General features: G+C 44.3%; 1 protein-coding gene across 1 annotated transcript in view; it reads left to right on the top strand.

The window, feature by feature from the left end:
- The window catches only part of LOC132825008 (uncharacterized), a 31,772-nt gene extending 12,055 nt beyond the window's left edge, over positions 1 to 19,717 (top strand). Inside the window, exons 2-3 of the mRNA XM_060839999.1 lie at positions 4,606 to 10,598; positions 19,222 to 19,717. Coding sequence (XP_060695982.1) covers positions 4,667 to 10,555 — 5,889 coding nt within the window. The 5' untranslated portion in view covers positions 4,606 to 4,666 and the 3' untranslated portion in view covers positions 10,556 to 10,598; positions 19,222 to 19,717. The remainder of the gene's footprint in view (positions 1 to 4,605; positions 10,599 to 19,221) is intronic.
- Positions 19,718 to 20,010: the final 293 nt, after the last annotated feature.

Here is a 20,010-nt window from a genome sequence, read left to right as displayed (position 1 = left end):
TACTAATCCAGAAAAAGAAATTGAGGGTTTGGTTAAGAAAAAGAAGGAAGCATATGTCAGGTATAGACAGGATAGATCGAGTGAATCCTTAGAAGAGTATAAAGGAAGTAGGAGTATACTTAAGAGGGAAATCAGGGGGGCAAAACGGGGACATGAGATAGCTTTGGCAAATAGAATTAAGGAGAATCCAAAGGGTTTTTACAAATATATTAAGGGCAAAAGGGTAACTAGGGAGAGAATAGGGCCCCTCAACGATCAGCAAGGTGGCCTTTGTGTGGAGCCACAGAAAATGGGGGAGATACTAAATGAATATTTTGCATCAGTATTTACTGTGGAAAAGGATATGGAAGATATAGAATGTAGGGAAATAGATGGTTACATCTTACACAATGTCCATATTACAGAGGAGGAAGTGCTGGATGTCTTGAAATGGTTAAAGGTGGATAAATCCTCAGGACCTGATCAGGTGTACCTGAGAACTCTGTGGGAAGCTAAAGAAGTGATTGCTGGGCCTCTTGCTGAGATATTTGTATCATCGATAGTCACAGGTGAGGTGCTGGAAGACTGGAGGTTGGCAAACGTGGTGGCACTGTTTAAGAAGGGCGGTAAGGACAGGCCAGGGAACTATAGAGGTTTACAAAATTATGAGAGCCATGGATAGGATAAATAGGCAAAGTCTTTTCCCTGGGTTCGGGAAGTCCAGAACTAGAGGCCATAGGTTTAGGGTGAGAGGGGAAAGATATAAAAGAGACCTAAGAGGCAACTTTTTCAGACAGAGGGTGGTACATGTATGGAATGAGCTGCCAGAGGAAGTGGTGGAGGCTGGTACAATTGCAACATTTAAGAGGCATTTGGATGGGTATATGAATAGGAAGGGTTTGGAGGGATATGGGCCAGGTGCTGGCAGGTGGGACTAGATTGGGTTGGGATATCTGGTTGGCATGGACGGGTTGGACTTTTGAAGTCACAGGAAAAACAGAAAGCAATCAGACAGGGACCATAAGAAACAGATAAGGTTCATAGTTCCTTGAAAGTGGAGTTGCAGGTAGACAGGGTGGTGATTCTCTACAGTGTGGAAACAGGCCCTTCGGTCCAACAAGTCCACACCATCCCTCCGAAGAGAAGCGCACTCCTCTACCTTATATTTACCCCTGACTAATGCACCTATCACTATGGACAATTTAGCATGGCCAATTCACCTGACCTGCATATCTTTGGATTGTGGGAGGAAACCCACACAGACATGGGGAGAATATGCAAACTCCACAGAGACAGGCAGGAATCAAACCCAGAACCCTGGTGCTGTGAGGCAGTAGTGCTAACTATCAAGCCACCGTGCCGCCCAAATGCTTGCCTTTATTGGTCAGTGCATTGAGTATAGGAGTTGGGAGGTCATGTTACGACTGTACAGGACAACGGTGAGGCCACGTTTGGAATACAGTGTTCAGTTCTGGTCTCCCTGCTATAGGAATGATGTATTAAACTTGAATGGGTTCAGGATAGATTTGCAAGGAATGTTGCCAGGGTTGTGCGGGTGAGGTTGATTATTTTCAGGGTTATTTTCCCCCTAAGTGTCAGAGGCTGAGGAGGGAGCTTCTCAGGTTTATATAATCATAAGGGCATTAATCGGCTGAATAGTCAAGGTCTTTTGTTCCCAGGGTAGAGGAGTCCAAACTACTGGCCATGGGTTTAAGATGAGAGGGAAAAAAATTTAAAAGGACTGAAAGGGCAACTTTTTCATGCAGAGGGTAGTGTGTGTATGGAATAAGCTGCCTGAGGAAATGGTGGGGTCTGGTACAATTACAGCATTTAGGAGGCATCTTGGATAGGTACATGAATGGGAAGGATATGGGCTAAATGCTGGCAAATTGGACTAGATTAATTTCGGATATCTAGTCAGCATGGACGAGTTGGACCGAAGGGTCTGTTTCCATGCTGTACATCTCCATGATCAGATAATAAACTCAGAGAAACCCAGCAGGTCTGGCACTATCCACGGAGGGGGAAAAAAAAGAGTTAATGTTTCACATCAGTTAAACCATTGTCAAAAATAGAAAGCTTAGGTGTAACAGGTTTTTTGAGCAGGAAGCAGAAAAAATGAGCAGAGTGGAAAACCAGAAGGGTGGAAAGCAGAGGAATTGAATAACAAAAGGCATAACAGCACATGGGGGCAGCAGAGTGGTTTGTGAATAGATAGACCACCTTGCAATAGAATGGCTAATCATTGCATTCACTGGACAGCAATCTGTACCAGTGAGCTGAAATGCATGTTAATGAATGGAGCCTTTCCTGCATTGAATGCACTAATTTCAGACAAGACAACAATTTAATTTAACCTGATTTTAGCAGAGCTTCACGAATACAGAATACAGGACTGTATATTCACCCAATTTAAAGCACTGTGGCCATACCATTTCTCCCTGCTATTCAAGATAACTCTTGATTACTGGTGTTTGGGATCTCACTGCCATTATCTGCTAATTTCCCACTCTGAATCTGTTTAATTTAATGAATTATAACTTCAAAAGGTCAGCATCATGCACAGTAATTAATAGTGCACATTTCCTCCTCCTTGGTGAAATGGTATGTTTAATTGTGTTACGTTGCAAATCCGACTTTGCAGCAGAGCATAGTGTTTTATGTAACTTTGTGATTTTGGGTGCCTCTGGTGTTCAGAACTAAGCTCTTTTCATATACCACAAGAGGAGGCCATTCAGAAATTGTACATGTGGTGATTCTCTCACCACCACCCCCCTTCCCCCAACCCAATGGGAGGCAAGTAAATAGACTTGATAGGCTGAATGGTCTCCATTTCATAATTTGCTTAAAATTCTGTCTCTTAAGAAACAAAGCCCAGTGTGTGGTTTGCTCTGAAGTCAGTGGGATCCGGTGGGATGTTCTGGTCTGGTTAATGTGGCTGCCATCTCCTACTCATGATAAAGTTGGTGCAACCCTACAGAAACAGTTTCCATAAGAGGACTAACCATGCTCCTTCGAGGTGATTCTGGCCACAGCAAGGAGCATTTGTGTCACAGACTGTAAATCTTTCTGCAAATCCTTCCACTGGTTCACACTATCTCAAAAGATGATCGACTAAACTGGAAGAGGCTAATGTAAATTAACCCCTATTGTTCTTATAATGTCGTGCTGGGAGCTGGCTACATCTTGTCAGATCAGTAATCTGTGAATATTATCATGGAAATTGGGAGCTAAATAGCAGATGTACCAAAGGTGCCCATAATAAATGTCTTTTTGAGCAGTGAATTTTTGTGTGTGTATTACAATGCTCTGTGTAACAAACAGGATGTAGAGCTGTGGTTGCTTTGTCAGGCAAGTTCTTGGTGCAGTGCAAACCTTGATCTTTGACTTGCGTGCAGAGATCGCTTTGGAGTGGTTTGAAGCAAGTTAAACTGTCTCTCCCATGTGTGTTTTGAATCAGAAGTGCGGGGTGGCAGGGTGTCTGTGGTTAAAGCTGCTGCCTCACAGCGCCAGCGACCTGGGTTCGATTCTAACCTTGTGTGAACTTTGTATATTGTCTCCATGGGTTTCCTCTGGGTGCTCAGTCCAATGATGTGCAGGTTAGGTGGGATTGGCCATGCTAAATTGCCCATAGTGTCCAGGGTTGTGTGGGTTGGCCACAGTAAAGGCGAAAGTGAGGACTGCAGATATTGGAGATCAGTGTCGAGAGCGTGGTGCTGGAAAAGCACAGCAGGTCAGGCAGCATCCAAGGAACAAGAGAATCGATGTTTCGGCAGTAAAGGCAGAGTTATTAGGATTGGGGGAGGGGTGGGATACTCTCTGGAGGATTGATGTGGACGGCTTTGCACTGTATGATTCTATATATGACCTTGCTGTTCTCCACACTGAACTGCACCTGCCACCTATGCACCCAGTCTATCAAATTGTTAATATCCTTTTGTTTGAAGTTCTGTACTTCCTTGATTGCAGTTTACAATTTTCACCTGAACAAGTGTTATCTGCAACCTTTGAAATTATCCCCTATTTACCAAGATCAGGAAAAGCAAGAACCCAATTCAGTATCGATCCCTGGGGAACTCCATTACAAACCTTCTCCAGCCCCAAAAAAACACCTATTCACCAATTGCTCCCTGTTCACTACCCCTCTCTCAGCTAATTTTGTATCCATACTGCTACTGCCCTTTTTTTTAAATTCCATGGCCTTGGTTGGGTCCGGTAGAGAGAGATGGCGGCACAAGTATCGTCGATAGTGAGTTGGCTCAGGATTGATGAACTCTCTCCCTTTATACCTTAAATAGTGAGGTACCTGGAGCTGAGTAAGGTCAAGCTGGGAGGAAGCTCATGGGAGTTGCTTCACACTGTCATCTTGTGGCCAAAGCCTGTAACTACAGTGTAATTGGTCAGAACGAAAATGAACATGTGCTGAATGTTGACCTCAAATCAACACCGAAAACTGTGAAAACGTTGGTCGTTGTGGCAGGATCCATATTTTAATGAGGATTGTTCTGAGGAAACCTTGGGTCTGATTTCTCTCCACAGACACTGAGCTTATCCAGCCATTTCTGTTTCCGTTTCCGATTATCTTTTTCTCTCTTAATTAACGTTCTGATTTATTCTTCTTCACAGGAAGCCTTCAGATCAGAACAAAAAGAGCAAGCTGATCCGGTGCAAGTTAAAACAGCAAAAGATGCAAAGCTGGGTACCAAATAACTGTTTTCACCAGGCTTTTGACAATCAGAATGAGCTCATGGCATCATCTCCACTGTCGCACCAGACTGTTTGGAGATCTGGGTGTGCCAATAATGGATCATCCTCATCCAGTCACCAGTCTTGGAAGGTCTGTGGCGGACCTAACTATTTTGCAAATGAATTGGCAGCAAGCAACTCAAATGAAGACATCACCGAACTTGCCTCTTCTTCAGCTGAACTATCATCACCTTTGAGTGACACCACATTCTATCGTTCGTTAATTGGGGGTTCCCAAACTAAAAGTCGATTCCGACCTGCCTATCCACAGTGCCGGCCAACTGAGAGCCAATCTAACTATTTGCAAGATCGATCAATGTGGTCAGATCCAGCCTCTGTTCGAACTCCGTTGGAGTTTGTCCCTTCTCAGAGAGGGCCGGTGTGCTGGAACCAAAAGACCCATGCAGCCATCAAGAATTTCCCATCATCCCCAATCCCTGCTTCTGCTGGTGTACAGCCTGGAACTCCAAGCTCGCTCGCCTCTTGGGCGACACCACCTCTCCCAAACCACAAGAGGTGGCCTCTTTCAGAGCAACTTCCTGGGCAGTCAGACAGTAGGGCGGTATTTGTGTCCCGGCCCACGGAGAATTGTTGGAATAACTGCCCAAGTGCCAAGTATCAACAGGCTCCTGGATCTTTCATGCATACTGCAAATCAACAGGCTTCCAATGTCAGCTATTGTGATTCGGGCCCATTTCATAACGTGCGTACTAAAGTTTGCAAAGTGCCCACGGACAGACGTATGTTTGCGATAAGCCAGCAGGGAAAGGGAATGCAGGCGCTGAGTAGGAACAATATCTCAGCTCTAGAGTCATCAACTGGAAAGCACTTTACGAACCATGGACATGAAGCAACACTTGGCCGTACTCATAGCATGACGTCAGGTGGAGGTGGACTTTGTACTCGGATTCCCGGTCAAGATTGTTGGCAGGTCACTTCTGACCCGCCAACAGATCCTCATTTCAACAGTTTTAGTCACAGAACGTCTCAAAATCACCAGATAGATTCTGAATTTGCTTCCCGGGCGCAATACCTGTCCAGTGTGTATTCTCAAAAGAATTCCCAGCCTTCTCGGAAGAGGAGGAGTTATGACGTGCTAAGGTTTCTTGAAGAACTTACATTTGGAGAGTTGAAGGCCTTGCTTTTTGCGTTTGAGGTTATGGATAGAAGGAAAAGAATAGCGTGCGCGAATTTACGGGCAGGTCAAGTGAATGTGTCACCCCAGCAAAATCCTGCAATAGTGCAATCCTGTCCGATCGCCGCACAGAACACAAACTCTGCTAGTTATGTAAATGGCAGGAATCTGAGCAGCAGTTCATCCTTGAAATATCAGTGTACGCAAAACAGAAATGTGGGTGGCCATTCTCTTTTTCCCGAACAAAGTGAGCAACAGGTTTTACCTCCCCATGTGCTAAAACACTACCAATGCCACTCATCGATGGAACAAATCAGCTCATCTCTGCAAGGCTGTGAAGAGAAAAGCTTTATTTGTCTAGATAGTGTAGGGAATTTGTATCCCCACACTCGCCGTGGGGCTGTAGGTGTTGAGCGTAACGTGCAAGATTACTCATTTAACTGTTTAAAGAGTCCCAAGCCTTTCAGTTCTGGGCCTGTCGATCCCAATTATTTTGGACCAAATCAACAAGATGGAGCGCACAATCATTCATTTCAGTCACTGGACGCCTCAAGTACATCAAACATGAATCAAACCAGTCCTCCAATAAATACCTCTCAGCATGATGAGCAACGTCAAAAAGACATCAAAGCCTTGTATGATATGTTGCGAACTTCTTATGGAAATAAAATGAATGGAAATTCGAAACGTCAAAAGCTGGAAGATTCTGCAAACCATGTTCAACCAGCTTCTGAATTGGGTCAAATTGATATCAATGCCGTACAGTCAGCTTGTGACAACCAGTCTTCCCAGAAGGCTGATCACCAGGATATTTGGGATGCGAGTGCAGATGCATTGCCAAATTCGCAGAACGCTGCAGCAGCACGACAATTTAAGCATGATGAATCTCCCCCACTTGTTAAGTGGAATGCATCGAGCCCTGTCACTCGCCTTCATTCAAGAGTTCAACGCAGCCAAAGTCCAGAAGCTTCCTCTTCACCCGAGACCTTTGACAACAAGAAAGCTGCACTTCTCACACAATCCGCAGACAACACTGAGGGACCGCTGGTATCACCTCTACGTGCAACCTCAGTGGATCAAGAGAAGCCTGTATCCGTCCCGAGTGCCATGAGGTCTCCGACGACAAAACCCGCCAACACACTGCACTGGCCGAGATGTTCAAGCCAAGGATCCAGCAGCCTGCCACCTGCGAACAATGCATGCAGCCCACTGTCTCCCCATTGTGCACGAGTAGAGCCTATCATGGAGAGCCACCTCACCAATGCAACTTCGAAAAGCTTCCAAGGGAACTTGACTCTAGCAGTGAGAGCTGAAGAATTCAGCGGAGGGCAGGAGGCTGCCTCTCGTGTGGGTGTCCACATCTCAAATGCAACCTCAAATGATCAAGAGGGTGATGCTTCAGTTCCACCTTCGGAGGGTTTTCCAGAACAACTCGTTGCCTTGCCTATTGAATCGTCTAAACTGTTCAGTGCTCCATCAAACCTAGTTGATCAGGCAGGGCTCCAGTGTAAAGCCAGCAATGAGGTATCTGCAGGAATCCAGACAGTAAATGGATTTCCCTCCTCTGATATCTACATGACAAATGGTAACAAGGTAAGTAACGCATCCCCAGAAAAGGTGGTTGAGGAACTCCACTCAATACCAAATTCTGAGAGTGTTTTGACAAAAGAATCTGATACCTTAGAATTCATTTTACGTTCTTTAGGTATCATTCCAGAAGACAATGAAGGACCGAGTGTGGCAATTCTAACTTCTTCGTCTCCTGATGTAACCAGTCCAGAACAGAACACAGCTCCCTCTTTGTCAAATGATCCATCTGGTCCAGAAGTAAAACAGAAGCTAGACTTAACTCTACCGTCGTTTAATGCAGCAGTATCGAATAATAAGGAGCAAGTGTTCGGCACGCTTGGTCTCAGCTCTACAGGGCCCAAACAAGCCAGAGGCTCCTCAGACATTCCTTTCAGTCCTGGACAGCAGACTGCGGAGGTTGGCACTCCTTTCCAGGAATACCAAAGCACCTCTGCAGGCGGTAAACAAAATCCTGCGGACGTAAACCAATCGAGCTCCGTTTATCAAACAAACCAGCAAGCGAGGAATGTTCAAAGTCCGGTGGTGACCAGGGTTCAGAGGACGGAAGAGGACAAATTGCAGGAAACTGAGCTGCCCGAGGTGGTGCCCTGCTCAGTCGCCAGCTCAGTTCTGTTGAGCTTTGGGGACACTCAGGAAGTCGATGAAAAATTCGCCCATCATCTCACTCGTGCCCCAACAGCACGTCACCCACATGCAGATGTTGTGATCAAGTTAGAACGTGGTGTTGCAAGCAGCCAAGGGAGTAATCCTTCGATGAGTCTCCACACTGCAAGCAAATTAAACCAGTCCCCCCCTTCGGTTTCACGTGCTCCAGCTCTGTTGGATGGAACTCCATTGTTTGCGCAGGTTGAACAGATGCAGGGAACTCTATCTCTCTCTGCTGCGGACAGTGATGGTCTACTATCCTCACCCTGCAGCACCCCCCATGTGCCATCGGCGCGTTTGACACCGTTAATAAATCCAGTTGCCGATCCATGTTCTGTGGGCTTGGTTCAAAACTGCAGACCTGCATCGAGGAGTGAGGCAGATGGTTCATCTCTTGAGCGAGTTCCAGCCATACCTGCACGCTTAAGCAGCAATGCATCTGATCGAAGTGTAGTGAGGAACAAGCACCATGTGGCCGATGGACCTTTTGTTCTGTGTAGAGGATTGAGGAAGCAGCCAGGCATTAAGAATGGGACCTCTGGGAGTATGGTGACTTCGATTTCAATGGCCTGGAGCTGCCAGGGGAGTCCAATACCAGGCAGCGAAGAAAGTTCTGAACAGCCAGGGCTCTTCCCTCAGGCCGGGAATGTCAAGAGCTCGGCAGGAGCTGAAAGTTCACCAGTCTGTGTGTCAAGCAGTACGGATAGCTATCACCCTCTGTCTGTGGTACGCGGTGTTCTAGCCTCAAGATTCACACTGAAATGTCAAAGGCCAGTTCGGGGAATCCATGCTCTCCCTCCGAGTAGCAACGGGGAAGTAATGGCTGTTGGGCAGACATCGCATGGAGGTGGCTCCCTGCTCCGAAAAGAAGGCTGTGGAACAGTGGCCGTCTCGAATGATGCTGACACAGATTTGCTATCAGGGATCAGGATCAGTTTTGTATTCTCACTCTCCAAGTACTGGGAGCACTGGAAAATCATCAATGGCGTGCATCTCGCTACTGACTCGTTGGTAACAACAGGCCGCGAGCTTGTGCAATCCATTGGCAAAGCGAGCAATTTCTCCACAACACAAGTAGAACACGACCCACATGAGGTGAATGGACCAATCCGGGCTGGCTCAAGTCTAGATGAGGGCAAACAGAGAGACTTCATTACTGACTCCCCTCCCAGTCAGAATAATGTGCCTTTTGTAAGTGATCCTTTTGTCCAACTGGCCGATACAAAAGCCTTCAGCACAGTGGCTGGTCATTCCGATAATGTTTACCAATTCGAGGTAAAATTGAATGAAAACCCTGGGAGTGTTAAGTATGCGAGCAAAACTAACACAGCAGTTTCTGCAGAACTCTCCAAGTTGCCGGTTGGAAGTGGGTGTTCTAATGAAAATCCCACTGAGGTAAATGATACCTCAAGTGGACAAGATGAAACAGCCGCTGCCCTCTGTTGTTTCAATTCCAAAGACCTGATGACACAGAACTTTTTTAGCAAAAATGAATTCCAAAATGTGGCTGAGTTGGAAACCACCACCGAGTCCATTTTCCGTTTCTGGTGTCCTTCTGGGGACGGCTTTGAACAGCACCATGAGATGGAGAAAGGATTTGATTTTAAGTCTAGTGTTGAATGGCTCCACAGTGGACTTAACCTGTACACCGTAGCGAGGCCTGCAGAGTCGATTGGTAACGTGCATGCATGGAATGCACACTATCTCCATTTTGGGTTCACTGCAACAGTTGACAGGGGGCAACGTCATAAAGAAAGATCTCAGCCAAGAAAATTAAGTAACTGGTGCAGTGCAACAGACGATATTGTGTTCGAGGAACGTGAATCTGAGCTGTTAGAGAGTATATTGAGGTCCCACCCCCTGCTGACTGATGAAGACAGCAATGGTAGCTGGGCTGACGTCACTTCACATAATACAGCACTCGAAACCTACAGGCCAAACGCTTGCCTTAAAAATAGCAGGTGCCAAATAACTCAACAATACGGGGGCAAACAACTTGAGGCTGACAACACAGAGATGACCCTACCATCTCTGAGAATGGGGAGCAAATGCATGAGTAGCAATGATTGGTGTACAGTCCTAAATCAAGATGCACCTTACCCTGAAGATTCAACGCAACTTCTCAACGGGCAAGCAAGTTGGAGGAAATCTGAGCCTAGTGTAGCCGACAGCACCGAAATAGAAATGAAAGGAGTGGGTCACCAAAAATGCGAAACCGTTCTCTCTGAGTTACCGAATACATTATCAACAGCTTTAACCCACAGTCCAGCATCTGAAGTGGTCAATGAAACTGCTGAAGTGACAAGTCTGGGAGCTGATTGGAAAGCCTTTTGGGACTGCAGCAGTAGTGATATAGACGTTGCACATGAAGAAATGGAGACCTTTGCAACAGACTGTTCTTCAATCTCAGCCGAGTCTCCGCTGTCTCTCTGCAGAGTTGGCAGCAGCCCGCAGCAGTAATCATCGCGGATCAAAAACTCACCGTGTGTGGCTGCACAGAACGGTACGTGAAAATATAACCTGTAAATGCTTCCGGGAGTCTCCTGGAGAACTTCCTGTCTGCTATTTCAACATCACAAGCTGTAGCAGTAAACCATGGAGATTCTAGTTATTTTAAACTGCTGTTTTTGCACCAAGAAATTTGCAATGGGTGGGGGGAGGGGGGGGTGGTGACAGCATCAGCCCTTTAATTGAGGGCCTTTTAATATGTAATAAGGAATGGAGGTCATTTTGAACCAGATCTACATATTGTGAAAAGCATGAAATGAGTCCTTCAGCTTGATTTTGACTGACTGTCTCTATCTCTGATCTCCTGAAGCAATGTTAACACCGAGATCTGTCAGTGAATGTAGTGTTGTAGGTAAACTACCACAAGCAACCTGTAATCTGGCTATTTATTCAGGAATTTCACAGCCAAGTGCTGAAACAATGATTTAAACTTTATTGCATGTAGCAACCAAAATAAGAGCCCTCAAGTAAGCAAGTGAAGCCTCACAACCCAATTTAACTCTTATCCAATTAATGGTGTAAATTAGCTGTAATTCCCACTGACAGTGTCTATTTCTCTGGATGTGTCCAGGGTTCAATCCTTGTGCAGTGTTCTCTAGACTTCTGCCCCCAAAGAATCCTAGAGTTCAATTCCTGTACAGTTTTTCATCCTGCAGGTTTGTGGTGTGATGACATTATTGATGGTCCTTTAGATTATTTCTTCCAAAGTAGTGTTAGTCTGCAGCTTGCCTTCTTATCAGAAGCAGCTTCCTTTGTTCCTTGTTACATTTGGTGTTGACTGTCTGTTTGAAGACACAGCTTTCCCATCATTAACTCCTTAAGTTCTGCAAGGTAACTGTTTGTCCTTGTGGCATAGGGTAGCTATTTATCAAGGAGTTGTTAAAATAGTTTACTTTATATAGCTTTGTCTCCTCCTTTTTCCCAGGCACAGCTAATTGCTTTCAATTCCTGGATAAGTTTGTTCTTCCCCTTTAGTAGCTTATCCTGAACAGAGTTATCACTATGTCTTTCAGTCTATGAGCAGTTATTAAAGTTGTGAAGTTTACAGTAGCACAGTATATTTATAAGCCAGCCTGCATTAATTAACTGTGCTGCTGAAGTTTGACATTTTTATGATTACAATTATTAGAATTCGCCTTTTAGAACATGGAACAGTACAGCACAGTACAGGCCCTTCAGCCCACAATGTTGTGCCGATTATTTATCTTAATCTAAGATCAACCTAGCCTACACACCCCTCAATTTACTGTCATCCATGTACCTATCCAAGAGTCACTTAAATGACCCTAATATGTTTGACTCTACTATCACTGCAGGCAGTGTATTCCACGCACCTACCTCTGATATTTCCCCTAAACCTTCCTCCAATCACCTTAAAATTATGATGCAGCTATTTCTGCCCTGGGGAAAAGTCTCTGGCTATCTACTCTATCTATGCCTCTTATTACCTTGTACACCTCTATCAAGTCACCTCTCTTTCCTTCTCTCAAATGTGAAGAGCCTGAGCTCACTCAACCTTTCTTCATAGGACATGCCCTCTAGTCCAGGCAGCATTCTGGTAAATCTCCTCTGCACTCTCTTTAAAGCACCTACATTTCTCCTATAACAAGGCGACCAGAATTGGATTCAATATTCCAAGTGTGGTCTAACCAGGGTTTTATAGAGCTGCAGCAAAACCTCACGGCTCTTAAACTCAATCCCCCGTTAATGAAAACCCAAACACGAAATACCTTCTTAATAACCCTATCAACTTTGAGGGATATATGTATGTGGACCCCAAGATCCCACTGTTCCTCCACACTACCAAGAATCCTGTCTTTAACCCTGTATTCAGCATTCAAATTCAACCTTCCAAAATGAATTACTTCGCATTTATCCAGGCTGAATTCCATCAGCCACTTCTCAGCCCAGGTCTGCATCCTGTCAATGTCTTGTTGTAGCCTGTAACACGATCTACAACATCACCGACCTTTGTGTCATCAGCAAAATTACCAACTCACCCTTCCACGTCATTTATAAAAACTACAAAGAGATGAGGCCCAAGACCTGATTCCTGCGGGACACTACTAGTCACTGACCTCTAGGCAGAATACTTTCCATTTATTACCACTTTCAGCCAGCTAATTCTGTATCCAGACAGCCAAATTTCCCTGTATCCCATACCTCCGCTCTTTCTGAATGAGCCTACAGTGGGGAACCTTATCAAATGCCTTATTGAAATCTATATACACCATATCCACTGGTCGACCTTCGTCAACTTGTCTCCTCCTCCAAAGAACTCAGTAAGGTTTGTGAGGCATGACCTGACCCTTACAAAGCCACGATGACCATCTTTAATCAAATTGTTTTTTCCAAATAACCATAAATCCTATCTCTCAGAATCCATTCCAATACCTTGCTTACCACAGATGTAAGACTGACTGACTGGTCTGTAATTCCCGATTCCTTTCTTGAACTAAGGAACAACATTTGCTTCCCCACCCCCAAAATCATCCAGTACTACTCCCGTGAAGAGCGAGGATGCAAAGATCATCGCCAGAGGTGCAGCAATCTCATTCCTCACTTCCCGTAGTAACCTTGGATACATCTGGTCCGACCCTGGGGATGCTTCCCAGAATTTCTAGCACATCCAGTTCCTTAATATCAATCTGTACAAGCCTATTAATTTGGTCCACTGTGTTCTCACTGTCAACAAGGTCCCTCTGTCTAGTGAATACTAGTGTCATTAAAGGCCTCCTTACCTCTTCAGATTCCAGGCACAAGTTCCCTCCGCTATCCCTGATAAACCCTACCCTTTCTCTGGTCATCCTGATTTGGAGATGCCGGTGTTGGACTGGGGTGTACAAAGTTAAAAATCACACAACACAAAACCTGTTGGACTATAACCTAGTGTTGTGTGATTTTAAACTCTGGTCATCCTGTTATTCCTCACGTAAGTGTAGAATGCCTTTGGGTTTTCCCTAATCCTTGCCGCCAAGGCTTTTTCACGCCCTCTCCTAGCTCTCCTTAGTCCATTTTCGAGTTCTTTCCTAGCTACCCTGTATTCCTCGAAAGCTCCTCTTCTCTTGTCATCCAAGGCTCCTTCACCTTACCATTCCTCACCTGTCTCAGTGGGACAAAGTTATCCAACACACTCAACAAGTGCTCCGTAAGTAGCCTCCACATTTCTGTTGTGCATTTCCCACAGAACAATTGTTCCCAATTTATACTCCACAGCTCCTGTCTGATAGCAGTATAATTTTATCTCCCCAAATTAAATACCTTCCCATAATGTCTGTTCCTATCCCTTATCTTGGTGGCATATTTGTGGCAAATTAGCAAATTGTACGGGCACAAGTTAATTGTATGAAACATCATGAATCGTGTGTGTGTTTGAAATATATGTAAAGTTACCAAAGCGTCAGCCTGGAGGATTGAAGAAAAGAAGATTGATCCATATTGACCTTCTACATCATCATATCTTCATAATGGAAAATCATATATTATGTTTTGTCCAATTCACCCTGTTAGTTTGCCCCCTACGTTAGTGATTATTCTTTATGCCAGTATGATTAGTCCCAAACAGGAGATTCAGACCTTTGGGGTTTAGCATTAAGTCCAAGAATCTACAATAATCTAATAAACCTTGAATAAATAAATAAATAAATGCTAATGAGGTACTCAAAAGAAAAGGCATTTTCAGGGAGATTCTTTATGACCAGCTATTACCACAGTAAAATACCCAATTCTGAGAAAAAGACTTCTTTCCTCGCCCTACAGCAGAATTTGCAAGTTACACAGTTTAGCTGGTCCCACTTTGCCTCCTGTTAGTTTGCCAATCCTGCATTTGGGATAAATAGGTCCATTTGATTTAAACCAGCAAACTGAGGGTTCAGAAAAGATTTGCAAGGGTGTTGCCAGGGTTGGAGGATTTGAGCTACAGAGAGATGTTGAATAGGCCGGGGCTGTTTTCCCTGAAGCGTTGGAGGCTGAGGGGTGACCTTATAGAGGCTTATAAAATCATGAGGGGCATGGATAGAGTGAATAGACAACGTAGTTTCCCTGAGGTGGGTGGAGTCCGGAACTAGAGGGCATAGGATTAGGGTGAGAGGGAAAGATATAAAATGGAGCTAAGGGGTAACTTTTTCACACAGAGGGTGGTGCATGTATGGAATGAGCTGCCAGAGGAATTGGTGGAGGCTAGTACATTTTGCAGCATTTAAAAGGCATCTGGATGGGGACATGAATAGGAAGGGTTGAGAGGGATATGGGCCAAGTACTAGCAAATCAGATTAGATTAGGTTAGGATATCTGGTCGGCATAGATGGGTTGGACCGAAGGGTCTGTTTCCATGTTGTAAATCTCTGATTCTATGACTTATGAAGCTGTAACTACCGAAATCAGAGCAGAGACCTCTGTTATTTACAATCAATATTAATAGACTTAGATAAAATAATGGGGTTTATTGTCGCCAAATTTGCTGCTGTCACAAATATAAGTACAGGCCGACTGCTGTATCCACGGGTCCAGTTACCGCAGTTTCGGTTACCCGCGGTTTACCACAGCCCAAACATATTACATGGAACATTCCAGAACCTGGGACCAGGGGGCAGCTGGGGAGGAACATTACCCATTTAACTGGTTTCAGGCGTCCGTGATAGGTCTTGGAACGTATCCCCCGCAGATACCACAAGTTGTAAGGAGGATGTAGCCTGTAAAGGGAAATACATTGGTGGAATGACTGGGCAAAAATTTGGTGGAATGACTGGTGAAATTAATTTTTATTTATACATGGGATGGGGAGCAGGAGCTAATGGGCATTTAATGCCCATTCTTAGTTGCCTGTGAGAAAGTGATGGTGAGCTGCACTGAACTATAAGATTAAAGAGCATTTTGACCCAGGGACAGGGCAGGGGGTGATGATATTTCTCCAGTGAAGAGGATGAGTGGCTTGAGTCTTGCCATGTATATATTGCCCTGGTCCATTGGGTGTTGAGGGGTGGGTTTGGAAGGTGCTCTTGAAGGAAATGTAATATGGGATAAGAACAGGGTACAGTTGCAACTCAGCAGGACTGGCAACATCTTTTAAAATACAATGTGAGGCTGTTTACATTGGTAAGGAAAACAAAATATTACTAAAATACGGACTACAGATTGGGACAGTACAGAGGCATCTATGTAAATTAATTACAAATATGCACCGGTACAGTAAGTAATTGGGAATGCAAGTGGAACTTTGGCTTTTATTGTAAGGTTGGAGTATAAATGTAAGAAATATCATGCTGCAAAGATACAGAACATTGGCGAAACCACATCTCGATAACTGAGTACAGCTTTGGGGCTCAGTATTTAGAAAGGGACAAATATTTCTAATCAACCTGCTCTGTGACATTATTACACGCCTCTGGAGCAGGCAGGACTTGAACCGAGCTCTCGTGGGTAGGCACACTGCCACTGCCCCACGAAAGCCCTTCAGGGGGCAATATGCATTGCATCTGCAGCAGCTCAGGGATGGTTCACTAGGCAGATTCCTGAAAGGAAAGGCTTTGCGTGTTTAGATCAATTGAAAATTGAGGCTGATCACATTAAAATGTAGGGTTCAGATAGGGTTTGATGGAGTGGAGGCTGAGACGATGTTTGCTTCCATGGGACAGTCGAGAATTGGGGCACAGAGTGTCTAGAACTGTGCACAATACTCCAGTTGTGGCCTCACCAGTGTGTTATACCATTATATCCTTTTTTTAAAATTCTATACCTCTGCCTTCCAGGAGAGCATTCCATATGCCTAGTTCTGGTAACTTCAGGGACTTTTGCTCATGCACACCAAGATCCCTCCCTTCATCTCCCCATCTCAGTGCATTCCTGTTTATTATGTATTTCTTTTTCCTGTTTGACTTCACACTCGACACAGAATTCCACCGGCCACATTCCTGCCCACTGCACCATCCCAGCTGTATCATTTGAGCTTACAACTGTCCTGTACACTATCCACTACATGGCCAATTTCTGTGTTGCCCGCAAATGTCTCAGTTGTGCTCCCTCCCATTCGAGTCCAAATGTTAATGTGTAAAACAAACAGCAGAGGTCCCAACACCGAACCCTGCGCTATACCACTTGAAACAGTTTTCCACTCACGAGGTCAGCCATTAACCTTGTGTTTCCTGTTACTAAGGAGGAGAAAGTGAGGACTGCAGATACTGAAGATCGGAGCTGAAAATGTGTTGCTGGAAAAGCGCAGCAGGTCAGGCAGCATCCAAAGAGCAGGAGAATCGGCATTTTGGGCATGAACCCTTCTTCAGGTTTCCTGAAGAACGGCTCATGCCCGAAACGTCGATTCTCCTGCTCTTTGGATGCTGCCTGACCTGCTGCGCTTTTCCAGCAACACATTTTCAGCTCTTTCCTGTTACTATGCCAAATTTGGATCCAACTCAACCCATCACCTTGTATCCCATGGGCTTTTACTCTTATGACCAGGATCTCTCCAGTCACCTAATTAACGACCAGAAAACCTTTTGAGTCGCTGACAGGAATTTCTCCAGTCGCCTGGCTCCCAACCTCTGCAGTCACAGATTATTAATATACATCAGGAAAAGGAGGAACCGCACTGAGTTCCTTCCTCGAATCACCATCGACCACAGCCAGCTTTGTTTTCATACTGCCCCAGTTTTACTCCATGGGATTTCACTTCAATGACTCAATACTTTTGTCACAGTGTTGCTTATTTGGTTTTGAGCAGAGAAACGTCAGCCCTTCCATCGTGTCTCAATTTGGAAGGATGTGCATCTTTTTTATCTGGACCCTAATCCGACAATACAAAGTTCACTCTTAATAGCACTAAGTTTAAATATCATAAAGCTCTGCAATCGTACAGCTAAAAGACATAAAGAGCTTGCATTTCTGTAGCACCTTTCCTGACCTCAAGACATCCCAAAGTGCTTTCCAGCCAATTGGAAACTTTTTAATTGTGGTCATGCCTGTAATGTGGGCAGTATGTCCACAGCAAGTTTCCAAAAAACAGCAGGAAGGCAATGAAAATGAGCTCTTGTTTCAGTGACCTTAGTTGAGAAATAAATAATGGCCAAAATACTCATCAGATCCTTTGTGGACAGATCAAAAAGGACAGCATTTCCAACAATGCACACTTTATACTATGCTGGAGTGTGGAGATTTTGTGTTTCAGTCTATGGCTATTATTGCTACTAATGTAACTCTTATCACTTGACCCTGGTAACTGGAGTACAGAATTGAGCCTTGCTATTACTGTCCAGTCCGTTCCGGGCAGTCTTGGTAGGGTATTAAGGGTGGTTTGTTGTTTAACCGTTGACAACTAAACAAGAGCAGTGCTTAACATTGGAAATATTACTACCATGCTTACCTAGTTAGATCCCACCACAACCTTCTGTGAAATTGGTCCTGTGCAGCCAGCGCAAAGTGCTGCAGGCAAAACAAACAATGTGTTAGGGTTTGCAGGAGTAATGGTTTGTGTTGATGTAACATCTTTGACACAGTAAGATATTCTCACACTATTTAGCAATGCCTTAAGCAATGCATCAAGGTGGCAGATCAAGTACCTTGTTCCTGGACTGTCTCCATTTTCTATTTGTTTGGAATTATTCCTTGGTATGTGGCTGTACCTAACAATGCCAGCATTGATTACCTATTTCTTCTTCTCCTTTGAGACCAGTTAAAGAGTCTGCTACATTGCTGTGGATCTGGAACCACAGACAAGGCAGACCAAGTAAAGATGGCGCCTCTGTGTATGATCTTCCCCCTGAAGTGGATATACTTTCCCTATATCTGTCCTCTCATGTTCAAAACTTTAAAGGGAAAATAAACCCACACTGTACAATCCTCCCTGATAGCTAAAATGTGTGTTTCTGATCAATGTAGTATCATTCTTTTTATCTTTTATGTGTCTTTTTTTATTTATATCAGTTTACTGCACCTTCTACAGTGTGTTAAATCCTTTTTTGGCAGTCAGAGGGAGACCAAACCGAAGTCCTGCATAAAATGGATATAGCATCCCTGATTTTCAATTCTATCCTTTGAGTCTTAATAATCTGAGAGCAAATGAGGACTGCAGATGCTGGAGATCAGAGTTGAGTTTGTGGTGCTGGAAAGAATCATTCCTGATGAAGAGCTTATGCTTGAAACATCAATTCTCCTGCTCCTCGAATGCTGCCTGACCGGCTGTGCTTATCCAGCACCACACTCGCGATCCTTTAGTTATCTGCATTAGTACTTGGAGTGATTTGGATATCTGTACCCTGGAATCCTTTTCATCCTCAACTTCATTCAGATGAGCGTACAAACTCATACATTTCTATATTGACATTTAATTGGTCTATATAAAAACATCAAACACAGAGGGTTGGCGAAGAAATTCCAAAGCCTTTATGCCTGTTCATGTGGAAGTATGTTTACCATTGATGGAATGATTAAATCCTTGAATTTGCAAGAGGTTGGAATTTAAGGAGCACAGAAATTTTAAGAAGGTTGTGGATTGAGTAGTCACACAGAATGACATATTATTAAACACACAACATGCTTGATTTTAGAAAGGGATCAAGTTTGTTTGCAAAATATGCATGTACACTGCTCATTGCATGTAACAATCTTCTTCCATTTGTTCTCATTAGTTGCAGGTCAGCGAGGAAATAGCGAGAAAGCCCAGTCGCTACATCCACAAATCAGACCCATGGATGTGATGTGGCAAGGTGCCTGCGAACTCTGCAGCAGAAGCCAACAGAGGAGACAACTACCTCCAGCTGATACCTGAAATTTTGAATGTGTTTACCATCTTTTTGCTACCGCACTCACTCCTGAGTACCCTCAATGTTCCGCTCACTTTCAAAGAAATCTCAGAGTGCTTGAGCGTGCAAAGTGAGAATCTGTGCAATCCCAGAAAGCACCACCATGATGTTTTCCACTGGCGAGAGGAAATTATCGTACTGCGCGGGAATCGATGGTGTGCTGAGAGGATTTCATCTCAGAGGACATTGTCTGCCATTTTATCAGAGGCAGTGCGAGTTAGCACTGGGAGAAGCCTACCCACTAAACACATAGGGACATTCGTATATATTACATATCGGTAAACAAAATTGTGTTATTGTAAAGATAATTATTAATCAATGCTTGGCTGAAATAAAAACAGTCTTCATTATATACTTCTGTCGTGAAATAATGATCTGAATATGAGCAAACCTAGTTTTGTTAGACCGACTACAAGAATACAGTAGCAGAGAGGTATAAAATGATGGGACAGTTTGGGAAGTACTGATATGAAATTGGTGTGATTCTGGGTTGAAAGAGACAGTTTGAGGGTTAATGGAGTGTGACGAGAGCTTCACCACATAAAGGTTGTTCCCACTTAACTGAAAATTTCAGTTTTGAAAATGAATACAATGCAGCAAATAAATAGAGAAGAT

The sequence above is a fragment of the Hemiscyllium ocellatum genome, chromosome 19 (genome assembly GCF_020745735.1).
Source record: "Hemiscyllium ocellatum isolate sHemOce1 chromosome 19, sHemOce1.pat.X.cur, whole genome shotgun sequence".
NCBI lineage: Eukaryota > Metazoa > Chordata > Chondrichthyes > Orectolobiformes > Hemiscylliidae > Hemiscyllium > Hemiscyllium ocellatum.
This window is presented reverse-complemented; position numbering and strand designations above follow the sequence as displayed.